Raw genomic sequence first — 15,349 nt, forward strand, 5'->3', positions numbered from 1 at the left:
GGTAGCACCATAGAGACGCCGCACCATAGAGGCGAGGCAGGAAGTGAGGGTAGAAGGGCCCGGAACTGGGCGCCTACCATAGAGACGGCCATAGGGAAGCATTGGGGGCAAAAAGCAGAGCGGCCCCTGGAGGACTTGTCCTGCAGCCTTTATTCCGCCTATGTACAATTAAGCTCTTACAAATGTTTACACTATTTACAAATTAAATAATTAGGGGGGGAGGGGGCCGGGGGGGTAACGGGGGCGGGCTCTGGGGCGAAAAGGAGGGGGTTGGGGGCGAAAAGGAGGGGTTTAGGGTGAAAGGGGGTGGTTTGGGGGCCAAAAAGGGGTTTTGGGGTGAAAAAGGGAGATTTTGGGGGCAGGAGGAAGAGCTTAGGGTCAAAGGGAGGGGTTTTAGGGTGAAGAGGAGGGGATCTGGGGTCAACACAGGGCGTTTCAGGGGTCAAAAAAGGGGTTTGGGGTCAAAAAGGGGGATTTGGGATGGAAGGGGGTGGTTTTGGGATGACAAGGAAGGAGCCTGGGGCAAAATGGGCTGATTTAGGGTCAAAACGAGGGGTTTCGGGGTCAAAAAAAAAAAAGTTTGGGGTGAAAAGGAGAGATTTTAGGGTCACAAAGAAAGGTTTTGGGGCCAAAAGGAGAGGCTTTAGGTTCAAAAGGAAGGATTTGGGGTTAAAGAGGGCGTTTTTGGGGCCAGCTGCCCCCCCCCTTTGCAGCCCCCCCCCCCTCCTTTGCTCCCCTTTCCAAACCCGCCCCGAAACGAAGGAAAACCCCGAGGAAACCACCCCAAAAAAAATCCTCGGCCGGCCACAGCTCTGCGCTTTCCCCTCCAAATTAAAAAAAAAAAGGATTAAAAGCTCGATTCCCGCCTCGTTATTGCCCAATTTCGCCTAAACCAGCCCAAATTTCCACCCCGGGCCCCCCCCCCCGGCTGCCCCCGATTTTTCCTGAGATTTTGGGGCTCCTGGAAGCCCGCTGGGTTCGAAGAGGCACTGAAGGGCGAGGGCCAACGGGGTTTGGGGCCGGGGTCGCCTTCCCGCGGGGAAAACGGGGTGAAAACCCCTCATTTTGGGGCCAGGAGGGGTGAAACGCCCCCAACCCCCCCCCCCGGGGCTGTCCGGAGGATAAAGGGTTAATACTGCAAGGAGGGGGGCCGAGGGCACCCCAAAATCCCAAATGGCTCAAAGCTTCAGGGTCTGACCCCAAAACCGAAGCGGGTTGGGGGGGTGAGAGCCGCCGGGGATGACCCGAGAAGGAAATTGGGTTAAAACCACGAGGTTTTGAGCAATTTCAAGCGGGGGCGGCGTTTTCAGAACCGAACCCCCGTCCCAAATCCGCCGCCGCCGCTGCCGGAGGTAGAGAAAAACGGGGTGAAAAAGGGCGAAAACGGGTCAGGGGGCGCTGCTGAGGGGGAATTCCCCCTGAGGGGGGGGGTGTGAGCCTCCAGATTGTTTTTTGGGGTGAAAAGTGGGGAAAAAGGAGGCGGGGGGGGGAGGGGGACACGGCCGGCTCGGGGGGGGGCTCCAAAATTGGGGGCAAAGGGAGAGGCGGCCTCGGGGGGGGGGGGGGGGGCCCAAAAGGGAGGCCGGGGGAGGGGGGCGGCTTCCAGGGCCCCCCCCAAATGTCCCCAAAACGGAGGCCGAGGTGGGGGGGGTCCCAAAAAAAAAAGGGGGGCCGAGGCTGTCAGAGGGAGGGGGCCAGGGGCGGCGCCCCCCCCAGTTTCCGCAGGCGGCGGCGGCGCAGCTCGGCCGTGTCGGGTTCGCCCGGTGCTGGCAAGCCTTCGGCCTCCTCCTCCTCCTCTTCCTCCTCCTCCTCTTCCTCGGGGCGGGGGGTGAAGCCTTCGGCGCCTGAGGGGCCCGGGGGGGCTTGGGGGGGGAGGGGGAAAAGGGATCCGTTAGCTCCCAGGTCAAACTGGTTCCAAACCCGATTCCAAACCCGGTCTCAATCCCGATTCCAAACCCGGTCCCAAACCGCTTTGAAACCCGATTCGAAACCCGGTCTGAAACCGGATCCCAAACCTGGTCTGACATCTGGTCCAAAACCCAATCCCAAACCTGGTCCCAAACCACTTTGAAACCCGATTCGAAACCCAGTCTGAAACCCGGTTCCAAACCCGGTCTCAAACCCAATTCCAAACCTGGTCTGACACCTGGTCCAAAACCCAATCCCAAAACCACTTTGAAACCCGATTCAAAACCTGGTTCCAAACGCAGTCTGAAACCTGATTCCAAACCCGATCCCAAACCTGATCCAAAACCCCATTCCAAACCCAGTCCCAAACCACTTTGAAACCCTATTCGAAACCCAGTTTGAAACTGGATCCCAAACCTGGTCTGACGCCACTTTGAAACCTGATTCAAAACCCAGTCTGAAACCTGATCCGAAACCCGATCCCAAACCACTTTGAAACCCAATTTGAAATCCCAGTCTGAAACCTGATCCCAAACCTGGTCCCAAACCCTGTCTGAAACCTGATTCAAAACCCAGTCTGAAACCTGATTCGAAACCTAGTTTCAAACCTGGTCTGAAACCTGGTTCTGAACCCAATCCCAAACCTGATCCAAAACCTGATTCCAAACCTGGTCCCAAAACAGTCTGAAACCCAATCCGAAACCCAGTCTGAAACCTGATTGGAAACCTGGTTCTAAACCCGGTCTGAAACCCAGTTCTCAACCCTGTCTGACACCTGGTCTGAAACCCGATCCCAAACCTGATCCAAAACCCAATTCCAAACCTGGTCCCAAACCACTTTGAAACCTGATTTGAAACCCGGTCTGAAACCCAATCCGAAAGCCGGTTCCAAACCTGGTCTCAAACCCAGTCCTGAAACTCGGTTCCAAACCACTCTGAAACCCGATCCAAAACCCAGTTCCAATCCCGGTCGGACACCTGGTCCAAAACCCAATCCCAAACCTGGTCCCAAACCACTTTGAAACCCAATTCGAAACCCAGTCTGAAACCGGATCCGAAACCCGGTTCCAAACCTGGTCTCAAACCCGATTCCAACCCGGGTCCGAAACCCGGTCCTGTAACCCGATTCCAAACCCAGTCTGGCACCTGGTCCGAAACCCGATTCCAAACCTGATTCCGAAATCTGGTCTGAAACCCAATCTGAAACCACTTTCCCCCAAAATCACGTACCAGAGGAGCTGGGCTCGGCAGGGGGCTGGGGGGCACCGGGCTCCGTGGTGGTGGTGGTGGGGGGGCTGGGGGGGGGGTGGTAGGGGGCCGGGGAGGCCTAGGGGGAGAAAACGGGGAGAAAACGGGGAGAAAAAGGTTAAAAAGGAAAAGAAATCCCCCCAAATGGTTTCTGGGCTGCGCGGGGCTGCCTCGCTTCCCCCTCCCCTATTTGCCCTTTCCAATTTTTCCCTTTCCTGCCAATTTTCCCCTTCCTCATTTCTCCTGTCCCCCAATTTCTTCTTCCCCTATCCAATTCCCCCCAATCCCCCCTTTTCTCCCCCAAACCCCCCAATTTACCCCATTTTTCCCCCCAATCTCCCCCTTCCCCCTGAATTTCCCCCCAAATTCCCCCTTTAACCTCCCGACCCCCTCACATTCCCTGACCCCCAATCCCCCAAATCCCCTTCTCCCCCTAAAAACTCTCCCACCCCCCTAATCCCCCCCACCCCCTAATCGCCCCCAAGACCCCAGAACCCCCCTTTCCTCCCCAATTACCCCCCAAATCCCCCTAAATCTCCCCATTCCCTCCATATCCCCATAACCCTTCCCCCCCAAATCTTCCCCCTTTTTCCCCAATTCCCCTATTTCCAAAACGCCCCCCAGCTCCCCCAAACCCCTTCCCAGCCCCCCCAAATCCCTTACCAGACCCCCCCCAAATCCCCCAAACCCTCCCCAAATGCTTCTCCAAACCCCCCCAAATCCCCCCTAACACCCCTCCATCCCCCCCAAAATGCCCCCCAGCTCCCCCAAACCCCCCCAAATCCCTTCCCAGCCCCACCAAATACCCCCTAACACCCCTCTGTTCCCCCCCCCAAAACGCCCCCCATCTCCCCCAAACCCCCCAAATCCCCCCTAACGCCCCTCCATTCTCCCCCAAATCCCTTCCCAGCTCCCCCAAACCCCCCCAAATCCCTTCCCGGCCCCCCAAATCCCCCCCAACCCCCCCAATCCCCCCTAACACCCCACCGTTCCCCCCCCAAAATGCCCCCCAGCTCCCCCCAACCCCCCCAAATCCCTTCCCAGCCCCCCAAACCCCCCAAATGCCCCTCCAACCCCCCCAAATGCCCTTCCAACCCCCCCCCAATCCCCCTAACACCCCTCCATCCCCCCCAAAACGCCCCCCAGCTCCACCAACCCCCCCAAATCCCTTCCCAGCCCCCCCAAACCCCCCCAAATCCCTTCCCAGCTCCCCCAAACCCCCCCAAATCCCTTCCCAGCCCCCCCAAACCCCCCCAAATCCCTTCCCAGCCCCCCCAAACCCCCCCAAATCCCTTCCCAGCCCCCCCACCCCCCCCAAATCCCTTCCCAGCCCCCCAAAATCCCCCCTAACACCCCTCCATCCCCCCCAAAACGCCCCCCAGCTCCCCCAAACCCCCCAAATCCCTTCCCAGCCCCCCCAAATCCCCCTAACACCCCTCCATCCCACCCAAAATGCCCCCCAGCTCCCCCAACCCCCCCCCAAATCCCTTCCCAGCCCCCCCAAACCCCCCCAAATCCCTTCCCAGCTCCCCCAAACCCCCCGAATGCCCCTCCAACCCCCCCAAATGCCCTTCCAACCCCCCAAATCCCCCCTAACACCCCTCCATCCCCCCCAAAACGCCCCCCAGCTCCCCCAAACCCCCCCAAATCCCTTCCCAGCCCCCCCAAATCCCCCTAACACCCCTCCATCCCACCCAAAATGCCCCCCAGCTCCCCCAACCCCCCCAAATCCCTTCCCAGCCCCCCCAAACCCCCCCAAATCCCTTCCCAGCCCCCCCCAAACCTCCCCAAATCCCTTCCCAGCCCCCCCAAACCCCCCAAATCCCTTCCCAGCTCCCCCAACCCCCCCCCAAATCCCTTCCCAGCCCCCCCAAACCCCCCCAAATCCCTTCCCAGCCCCCCCAAATCCCACCTAACACCCCTCCATCCCCCCCAAATCCCTTCCCAGCCCCCCCAAACCCCCCCAAATCCCTTCCCAGCTCCCCCAAACCCCTTCCCAGCTCCCCCAAACCCCCCCAAATCCCTTCCCAGCCCCCCCAAGCCCCCCCAAATCCCCCCCCAGCCCTACCCCAGCGCGGCCAGCACGCCCAGGTACTGGTTGATCTGCAGCATGGCGGCGTCCAGCAGCGTGTGGATGTCCCGCAGGCAGCGCAGCCGCGCCTCCACGTGCTGCCTCTCGTGGCCCTCCAGCGCCCGCAGCTCCTCCGCCGTCAGCCCCGCGAAGCCCGCGGGGGGCACCGGCATCGGGGGGAACCCTAAAAGGGGCCGACGGTGAGAGACGAAAGAAAAAAAACCTAAAAAATCCCCTAAAGAATCAATCGGAGGCTTACCGAAAAGCGGAGGCCACGGCATCGCCAGCCACGGGGGCGGGAGGGGAAGGGCGGAGGCGTCGGCGGGTCTGGGAGCTAAGGGGTTAAAAAAATGTGGTTAACGGGGTGGGAAACGGGAAGTTCGGCCCCAAAATTGATGTGGGGAGAGGGGGTGAGGCTCACCTGAAGCGGCAGAGGGGCTGGGAGTGGGGTTGTCGGAGCCGTTGGGGGCGGGAGGGAAGGGCCCCACTGGGGGCCAGAAGGGGAACATGCCCGGGGGAAAGGGAGGCAGCATCCCCTGTGGGACTGGGGGGAAAAAAAAAAGAGAGAAAATCAGCCAAAACACCCCAAAATTCCCTTAAAAAGGTCAGCTATAGGCACAGCTTCAATGCTGGCTTCAAATTTCCCCCAAATCAGGCTGAAATCCTACAGGTTTGGGACACCCCAAAAGCAAAAAGCCGTAGTTTGGGGTAGAAGATTTCTTTTTTGGGGTTGATTTTCCCTTTTGGGGGTCAGTTTTTCCCTTTTTGGGGCCAGAAGGGGAATGTGCCCAGGGGAAAAGGAGGCTGCATCCCCTGCAGGACTATGGGATAAAGACAAATCAGCCAAAACACCCCAAAATTCCCTTAAAAAGGTCAGCTATAGGCACAGCTTCGATGCTGGCTTCAAATTTCCCCCAAATCAGGCTGAAATCCTACAGGTTTGGGACACCCCAAAAGCGAAAAGCCGTAGTTTGGGGTATAAGTTTTCTTTTTTGGGGTTGATTTTCCCTTTTGGGGGTCAGTTTTTCCCTTTTTTAGGGTTCGTTTTACACTTTTTGGGGCCAGAAGGGGAACGTGCCCAGGGGAAAAGGAGGCAGCATCCCCTGCAGGACTATGGGAAAAAGAGAAATCAGCCAAAACACCCCAAAATGGCCTTAAAATGGTTGGCTGCAGGCGCAGCATCAATGCTGGCCTCAAGTTTCCCCAAAATCAGGCTGAAATCCTACAGTTTTGGGACACCCCGAAAGCAAAAAGCCGTAGTTTGGGGTAGAAGTTTTCTTTTTTGGGGTTGATTTTCCCTTTTGGGGGTCAGTTTTTCCCTTTTTTAGGATTAGTTTTACACTTTTTGGGGCCAGAAAGGGAACATGCCCAGGAGAAAGGGCAGCAGCATCCCCTGCGGGACTGGGGGAAAGAGAGAAATCAGCCAAAACACCCCAAAATGGCCTTAAAATGACTGCCTGAAGGTGTGGGTTTGCTGTTCGCTTAGAGTTTCACAGAAACCAGGCTGAAATCCTACAGTTTTGGGGCATCCCAGAAGCAAAAAGCTGTGGGTTTGGGTGCGGGTTTTCTTTCTGGGGTGGCTCTTCCCCCTTTTTTGGGGTGTTTTGCCTTTTTGGGGGCACTTTTTTCCTTTCTGGGGCAGTTTTTCCCTTTTTGGGGACCTGTTTTCCCTTTTTTGGGGCACATTTTCCCCTTTCAGGACCAGCTTTCCCCTTTTTGAGAGTTTTTTTCCTTTCTGGGCTGTGTTTTTCCTTTTTTAGGGTCGCTTTTCCCCATTTTCGGGGGCAAGCTTTTTCCTTTTTGGGATGGGCTTCTCCCCTTTTGGGCAGGGTTTTCCCTTTTTGGGGCACATTTTCCCTTTCTGGGGCAGCTTTCTTCCTCTTTGGGGTGCATCTCCCCTTTTTTGGGGCATGTTTTTCTTTTCTGGGGCACGTTTTCCCCTTTTTTGGGGCATATTTACATTTTTAGGGCACATTTTTCCCCTTTTTTGGGTGTAGGTTTCCCTTTTGGGGGCACATTTTCCCTTTCTGGAGTAGGCTTTTCCCTCTTTGGGGCGCATTTTTCCCTTTGTGGGGCACATTTTTCCCCTTTTTGGGGACACATTTTCCCTTTCCTGGGCAAGTTTTTCCTTTTTGGGGCTGTTTTTTTTCCTCTTTGGGGCAGACTTTTCCCATTTTCAGGGTGCATTTTCCCCTTTTTAGGGCACATTTTTCCTTTCTGGGGTAGCGTTTCCCTCTTTGGGGCACACTTTTCCCTTTTCAGGTGTAGGTTTCCCTTTTGGGGGTGCATTTTTCCTTTCTGGGGTGGGTTTTCCCTTTTTGGGGCACATTCTTCCCCTTTTTCAGGTGTAGGTTTCCCTTTTGGGGACACATTTTCCCTTTCTGGAGTAGGTTTTTTCCTCTTTGGGGCACGTTTTCCCTTTCTGGGGTGTGTTTTCCCTTTTTGGGGCACATTTTCCCCCCTTTTCAGGTGTAGGTTTCCCTTTTGGGGGCACATTTTCCCTTTCTGGGGCCGTTTTTTTTCCTCTTTCGGCCGACGTTTCCCATTTTTGGGGCGCGTTTTCCCCTTTTGGGTCCCTTTCTCCCCTTTTTTGGGGTGCTGATGCTCACAGTTCGGGGGCTGCGGTGCCGGCGGGGTCTGCGGCGGGGGCTGGGGCTGCTCGGGGGGCTCCGGGGGGGGCTGCGTGGGGAGGGAGGCGCGGAGCACGTCCATGCGGCACGTGGGGCACGTCTGCTGCCGCTGGAACCACGACCGCAGGCAGCTGCCGGGGAAAAAAAAGCAGGATTTGGGGTTTTACCACCACCCTGCCCCCAAGCCACACCCCCACACCCCGTATTTTTGACCGCCGAGGTAAATAACACCCCCAAAACCCCGAATTTTTGTCTTGTAGGATGAGTAACACCCCCTAGACCCCAAATCTACGTCCACCTTGACAAGTCACACCCCCCCCCGACCCCAAATCTTTGTCCAGGGTGACAGGGAACACCCCACAGACCCCAAATTTTTGTCCTGTGGGACAAATCCCACCCCCTAGACCCCAAATTTTTGTCCTTCGTGACAAATAACACCTCCCAGACCCCATTTTTTTGGTCCTGCGTGACAAATAACACCCCCCAGACCCCAAACCCTTCATCCTGTGGGACAAATCCCACCCCCAGGCCCCAAATCTTTGTCCTGAGAGGTGAAAAACACCCCCCAGACCCCAAATCTTTGCCCTGAGAGGTGAAAAACACCCCCCAGACCCCATTTTTTTTGGTCCTGCAAGACAAATAACACCCCCCAGACCCCAAACCTTCATCTTGTGAGACAAATAACACCCCCCAAACCCAAAACCTTCATCTTGTGGGATAAATCCCACCCCCCAGACCCCAAACCTTCATCCTGTGGGATTAATCCCACCCCCAAGACCCCAAATCTTTGTCCTGAGTGGTGAATAGCACCCCCCAGACCCCAAACCTTCCTCCTGTGGGACAAATCTCACCCCCCCGACCCCAAACCTTCATCCTGTGGGATTAATCTCACACCCCAGACCCCAAATCTTTGTCCTGAGTGGTGAACAACACCCTCCAGACCCCTTTTTTTTGGTCCTGCGTGACAAATAACACCCCCCAGACCCCAAACCCTTCCTCCTGTGGGACAAATAGCACCCCCAGACCCCAAACCTTCATCCTGTGGGACAAATAACACCCCATAGACCCCAAACCTTCATCCTGTGGGACAAATAACACCCCATAGACCCCAAACCTTCATCCTGTGAGATTAATCTCACACCCCAGACCCCAAATCTTTGTCCTGAGAGGTGAAAAAAAAAACCCAGACCCCATTTTTTTGGTCCTGCAAGACAAATAACACCCCCCAGACCCCAAACCCTTCGTCCTGTGGGACAAATCCCACCCCCAAGACCCCAAATCTTTGCCCCGGTGTCCTTGGGGCCCCCACCTGGTGTGGAAGATGTGGTTGCAGGGCAGGCGCTTGGCCCCCGTCACCATCTCCTCGCGGCAGATGATGCAGACGTTGTCCACGGCCTGCAGCTCCTCCGGGGTGGCGTCGGGGTAGCTGCGGGGGGAACGGGGTCGAGAAGAGGTTACGGGGAAAAAATTGGGGGAAAAGGCACCGGGAACAGCCTCCTGCAGCACCTCCAAACCCCCTCCAGGGGTTTGTGGCTGAACTCAAGCTTTAGGGGGGGGTTGGGGGTGTCTGCAAAGAGGTTTTCCCTGTAAAAGTCTCTCCTAGGGGGGATTTAAGGGGATCCACAACCCCTTTTTCCCCTATAAGGTCTCTCCAAGGGGCATTTAAGGGGATCCATAAATGCTTTTTGCCCTATAAGGCCTCTCCAAGGGGAATTTAAGAGCACCTGCAAGCCCTTTCTCCCCGTAAGATCTTTCCAAGGTGGATTTCGTGGGATCCACAACCCTATAAAGGTCTTTCCAAGGGGGATTTAAGGGCATCTTTTAACCCCTTTCTCCATATAGAATCTCTCCAAGAGGGATTTAAGGGGATGCACAACCCCTTTTCCCTCTGTAAGGGGGATTTAAGGGATTCTGCAACCCCTTTGTCCCTATACAATCTTTCCAAGGGGGATTTCATGGGACCCACAACCCTACAAGGTCTCTCCAGGGGGAATTTCACGGGATCTGCAACCCTACGAGGTCTTCCTAAGGAGGGTTTAAGGGATTCTGCAACCCCTTTGTCCCTATAAGATCTTTTCAAGGAGAATTTCACAGCACCCACGACCCTACAAGGTCATTCCAAGAGGTATTTAAGGGCATCCACAACCTGTTTTTCCCCCTATAAGGAGAATTTAAGGTATTCTGCGACCCCTTTCTCCACGTAAGATCTTTCCAAGGGGGATTTCACAGCATCCATGACCCTACAAGGTCTTTCCAAGGGGGTCTTAAGGGCATCCACAGCCCCTTTCCCCCTCCGAGGTCTCTCCAAAAGGGGTTTTGGGGCATCCCCAACCCTCCAAGCTCCTCCCACCCCTTTTCCCGTGCTAAAAACGAGTTGTTTTCCCCCAAAAAAACCCCTCCTCCCCCTCATTTTTCGGCGCGGGGACTCACAGCGTGTTCATGTTGCGGATGGCGCGGCGCGACATGATGGCATCAGTCACGGCTTTCTTAAACTGCCTGCGAGGCAACGGGGACAAATTTGGGGTCACAGCCAAGCGCCCCCGGCCCCAAAAGCCGCCCCGAAGCCGCTCACCTCATGGCCAGGTACATGGGGCGGATGGCGAAGAGGGGGAAGGTGTGCACTTTGATCATGATGGTCATGAAGGCCATGTAGAGGAGGACTTTGATGAAGCCTGAGGGGGGGAAAGAAGAAAATTAGGAAAGGGTTTTAAGCAGTTGTGGGGTGGGGGAAGGAGGACGGGACCCCAAAAGCGGTTTAGGAGGGGATTTAGGGGGGGGGGGGTTGTTCCACCTCGTTACCCGCCTCCGCCCACAAATCCCGCTGCTGAGAAAACCCAACGGGGTGGGAAAAAGGGGATTTTAAGGGAAAAAATAAATAAATAACTAAATAAATTGGGGAGGAAAGAAGGAAAAGGGCAGCGGGAGCTCGGCGTACCCGTGAAGAGCTCCGTGTAGAGCATGTAGACAGCTTTGCTGTCCCAGGGATTCTCGTTCTGCAGGTCGATGGAGTGCAGCACGTACTTGATGAAGATGGTGAGCACCATGGTCATGAGGATGGCGTACTGCAGGGCACCAAGAGGGCAGGGGGGGGCTCAGGACCCGTTTTGGGGGGGGTTTTGGGGGCGGAACAGGGAGCGGGGCCTCACCTCGAAGCCGAAAACCAGCTGGACAGAGGCTCCCCGCGTGAGGATGCTGTGGTACGCGTGGCTGACGAAGAGGAAATCCAGGATCCCCAGCAGGAACATCAGGGCTGTGGCGGTTAGGGGGGTTAATTGGCACCACTAACGAGGCTGGCAGCACCACCAGCTCGTTAGGAACCCCCCCTGCTCACATCCCAGCCCCTGTTTGCAAGGCCAATCCCCTGCTAATTCCTCCCCCAGCCCGTTCGGGGTCTCCAAATCCCTTCCCCACAACCAAAAAAGCGTTTTCCCACATGTCTGGGACCCCATTTCCCCCAAAAAAGCATTTTCCTACACATCTGGGATCCCATTTCCCCCAAAAAAGCATTTTCCTACACATCTGGGATCCCATTTCCCCCAAAAAAGCATTTTCCTACGCATCTGGGATCCCATTTACCCCAAAAAAGCGTTTTCCCACACATCTGGGACCCCATTTCCCCCAAAAAAGCATTTTCCTACACATCTGGGATCCCATTTTCCCCCAAAACATGTTTTTCTATACACCTCAACCCCATTTCCCCCCAAAAAAAGCATTTTCCTGTACAGCTGAGACCCCATTTTCCCCCAAAACGCGTCTTCCTACGCATCTGGAATCCCATTTTCACCCAAAACACATTTTCCTACACATCTGAGATCCCACTTTCCCTCCAAGAAGTGTCTTCCTATGCACCAGGGACCCCATTTTCCCCCCAAAACACGCCCCAAACCCCTCCTGACACCCCCTTCTCCCCACCCAAACCCCAGAGCTCGTTAAATCCCCAGCTGGGCCCTCTCTAACAGAGCGGCCCTGATAACGTTATCTCACCCCACGCTTTTTTTTTTTTATGCAAATAAGGCACCGAAATTATCTTTTCTGCCCAGCTGCAGAGGGGGCAAAGCCCCCCCCGGGCTGGGAAGCGGCCCTGTGGGGGGGGGAAGGCGCCACTCACACACGATACGGAAGTGGAAGAGCCAGGAGATGTTGGGGCTGCGCTCCATCTGCGGGGAAAAGGGAGGAAACGCTAAAAAAAAATCCCCTCCGGACCCAAAATCGAGCTTTTTTGCCTGTTTTTTCCACTCACGAAGTCCACCCGGTCCTCGGCCAGCCAGTGGAAGCACTTGAGGAAGAGGAGGAGGGTGAAGAGGGCGACGAAGCGGGGGCTGAAGTCGTCCCTGAAGACGGTGAAGGCCAGGCAGGTCTCCGTCACCGCGTACCACGAGCGCTCCAGGAGGTGCTGCAGGACAAAGGCAGCTGGCAGCACGCTCAGGGAGCCCACAATACCCCGAAAAATCAAAGAAATCCCCCCAAAACACGTTAACATCCCCCTCAGCCCCACAGGACTCAGCCCTGGAGTCCTAAATCCTCCCTAAAGTTAAGGGTTTTGCTCCCCAGGGCGGAAAAGAGTCTAATAATGCAATTCCGAGCCCCCCCAAAATCCAATAAAAAGCCCTAAAACCTGTTAGCATCCCCCTCAGCCCCTCAGGATTCAGCTCTGGAGTCCTAAATCGGAGAATTTTGCTCCCCAGGGTGGAAAAAAGTCTAATAAAGTACCTCTGAGCCCCCCCAAAATCCACTGAAAACCCCTAAAAGCCGTTCACATTCCCCTCAGCCCTTCAGGATTCGACCCTGGAGTCCTAAACTTACCCTGAACCGGAGGATTTAGTGCCCTCAAGCCCTCCAGGATGGGAAAAAAAATCAAAGAAAAGTCCCAAAACATGTTAACGTTCCCCTTGGCCCTGCAGGATTCAGCCCTGGAGTCCTAAATTCTCCCCGAATCTAAGAATTTTGCTCCCCAGGGCGGAAAAAAGTCTAATAAAGCACTTCTGAGCCCCCCCAAAATCCAATAAAAAGCCCTAAAACCTGTTAACATCCCCCTCAGCCCCAAAGGATTCAGCCCCGGAGTCCCAAACCCTCCCAAAATCGGAGGATTTCGGGCCAAGCTCGGCTCACCTCCATCTCTGCTGCCCGCAGCTGCCCGAAGAAAACCTTGCCCATGAATTTGCCCAGCAGGAAAACCAGCACGAAGGCTTGGATGTAGAGAACCTGCGGGGGGAAAGAGAGACAGGGAGAGGTTTTTGGGGAAAAAGAGGTGCTTTGGGGGTGAAAAGGGGGCAGTTGGGGGGCAAAAAGGGCTGCTTTGGGGCCAAAAGGGGGCATTTTTGGGGAAAAAGGGGTCACTGCAGGGCGAAAAGGGCCACTTTGGGGCCAAAAGGGGGCATTTTTTGGGAAAAAGGGACTGCTGCAGGGCAAAAAGGGCCGCTTTGGGGTCAAAAGGGGGCATTTTTGGGGAAAAAGGGGTCACTGCAGGGCGAAAAGGGCCACTTTGGGGCCAAAAGGGGGCATTTTTGGGGAAAAAGGGGCTGCTGCAGGGCGAAAAGGGCCACTTTGGGGCCCTGAAAGCAGAAGCGAGCCCCCCCACGGCATTCAGGCGTGACTCCACGCGCCGCCGCCGGCTTCGTTTCCCCTCAACCACCCCTAATTAATTAATTACCCGCCAGCAAAGCCGCTGGGGAACGCTTCGGGGGCAGGAAAGGAACAAACCTCGTGCTCCTCGCAGCCGTTACCCGCAGAAAAACAACCGGGGAGGCAGCTCCGCGCTTCCTCCCCCCAAAAGCGGGATTTCAGCCCCAAATCTTTGCCCCGGGGGGGGGTTTTTTTTTGTACTCACGGCCATGCTGGGGCTGGATTTGGTGAGATAAACCACGGTGGGGTAGAACTGGTGCTTGAGGTAGTAGGCGTGGGCCACCACGGCCGTGGTGAGCGCCAGGCTGCCTGCCATCACCGCCGCCGTGCACAGCATCTCCGCGGCCCGGCCGCCTGTAGGGGGGGGAAAAAAGGGGGTTTTGGGGGAAAAAAAAGGGTTAGCAGGGGGGGTATCGGGGCTGGTTGAGGCTTGGTGGGAGCTGGGGGTTGTTAAATCCCGGGGTCTGGCCTCAAATTTGGTCCCGTTCGTGGCTCCCCCCCCCCTGCAGCTGTTGTACCCTGTAAGTGCCCCCACCCCCATCTGTGCCTGCCCCAAACTCCCCCCATAAGCACCCCCCAACACCCCCTCACATCCCCCCACCCCTACTTACACCCCCCATAAACCCCCTCAAAGCCCCCCCAGCCCTACCTATGCCCCCCAACCTCCCCCCAAAACGTCACAGCCCCCTAGAAGTGCCCCCAGCACCCCCCTACACCCCCCCCAGCCCTACTTGCGTGCCCCCCAACCACCCCCCCCACTGCGTCACACCCCCCTTAAGCCCCCCTAACTCCTCCCAATGTGCCCCCCCACCACAGCTCCTCATAAATACCCCCAAAATCCCCTCACACCCCCCCAACCCTACCTATGCGCCCCCCAACTGCATCACACCCCCCATAAACACCCCCATTAGAGACCCCACACCCCCTAAACCCCCCATTCCTATCTACGTGACCCCCCCCAACCACCCCCCCACCGCATCACACCCCCCATAAGCACCCCCAAAGCCCCCCCACTCCAACCTATATACCCTAAACACCCCCCTTCATACCAAAGCCCCCCAATAAGCGCCCCTAAAGCCTCCCCACACCCCCTAAATCTCTCAATCCCTATCTACGTGCCCTCCAATGACCCCCCCACTGCATCACACCCCCCTTAAACGCCCCCAAAGCCCCCCCCTCCCCGTCACAGCCCCCCATAAGCCCCCCCAAAGCCCCCCCACGCCCCCTAACCCCCCCCCAGCCCCCTCTAACCACCCCCAAACCGCCACCACGACCCCCCCCCGCCCCCTTATCCCCCCTTTTCCCCTCACGACTCAGGCTCCGAGCCCCCCCCAGCCCCCTCCCCCACTCACCCGGCCCCGCCGCCGCCGCCGCGCCCCCCGCCTCAGGCCGCTCCTCCCTCAGCCGGAAGCGCCTCGGCGCGAGACACCTCACTTCCGCCCGGCCTGCACCACAGCGCCGCCCTGCGGGGGGGGTGGGGGGAGGACAGAACGAAGGGGGCCTTTCGCCGTTTCCCCTCCGCCTAAATTCCTCCGTCTCCCTTTTAGCTCTCAAGGGATTTATCTTTCAGTTTAATTACCCTCAGGGAGCGGGGGGCGGCGCTGCGGTTCCCCCTGTAACTAACATGGGTTAGCCCCCCCCCGCGCCCGCAGTTGGTACGGTCCGAGCCGCCCCTCAGCCGGCGCAGAGGGAGGGGGCGGGAGCGCCAAGGGTCCCGTGGCTCGCTCTCATTGGCCAGCCCGCGTGGCTCTCGACCAATCAGAAAAATCTCCCGCGCGGCTGTTGCTAAGAGGAAGTGAGACGGGGGGGGCGCGATGAGCTGAGCTCGGCCTCAGCCCGCTACTGTCCCCTCAAAGAGCTCAGCCTATCA

General features: G+C 56.9%; 1 protein-coding gene across 1 annotated transcript; it reads right to left on the bottom strand.

Annotated features, from left to right (window-relative positions):
* Window positions 1–296: 296 nt before the first annotated feature.
* SYVN1 (synoviolin 1) lies at window positions 297–14,981 on the bottom strand. Its single transcript, XM_082782092.1, has 16 exons — window positions 14,832–14,981; window positions 13,685–13,833; window positions 12,967–13,059; window positions 12,098–12,250; window positions 11,966–12,014; window positions 11,004–11,107; window positions 10,793–10,919; window positions 10,430–10,529; window positions 10,288–10,353; window positions 9,167–9,283; window positions 7,837–7,988; window positions 5,649–5,771; window positions 5,487–5,561; window positions 5,225–5,411; window positions 3,139–3,235; window positions 297–1,862 (listed from the first exon to the last, which is right to left on the bottom strand). Exons 2-16 carry the CDS (start codon window positions 13,814–13,816, stop codon window positions 1,389–1,391), a joined length of 2,049 nt encoding a protein of 682 aa, XP_082638218.1. The 5' UTR covers window positions 13,817–13,833; window positions 14,832–14,981; the 3' UTR covers window positions 297–1,388.
* Window positions 14,982–15,349: the final 368 nt, after the last annotated feature.

This window comes from Aythya marila, assembly GCF_965140915.1.
Source record: "Aythya marila genome assembly, chromosome: 35".
Classification (NCBI taxonomy): Eukaryota; Metazoa; Chordata; class Aves; order Anseriformes; family Anatidae; genus Aythya; species Aythya marila.

Coding starts and splice junctions, on each gene's coding strand:
- SYVN1 (XM_082782092.1), bottom strand. CDS start 13,816: ATGCTGTGCACGGCGGCGGTGATGGCAGGCAGCCTGGCGCTCACCACG. Junction 11,108..11,965: donor CTTCCACTTCCGTATCGTGT/GTGAGTGGCGCC, acceptor TAACCGCCACAG/CCCTGATGTTCCTGCTGGGG. Junction 3,236..5,224: donor GGCGTGCTGGCCGCGCTGGG/GTAGGGCTGGGG, acceptor TTCTCCCCCTAG/GCCTCCCCGGCCCCCTACCA.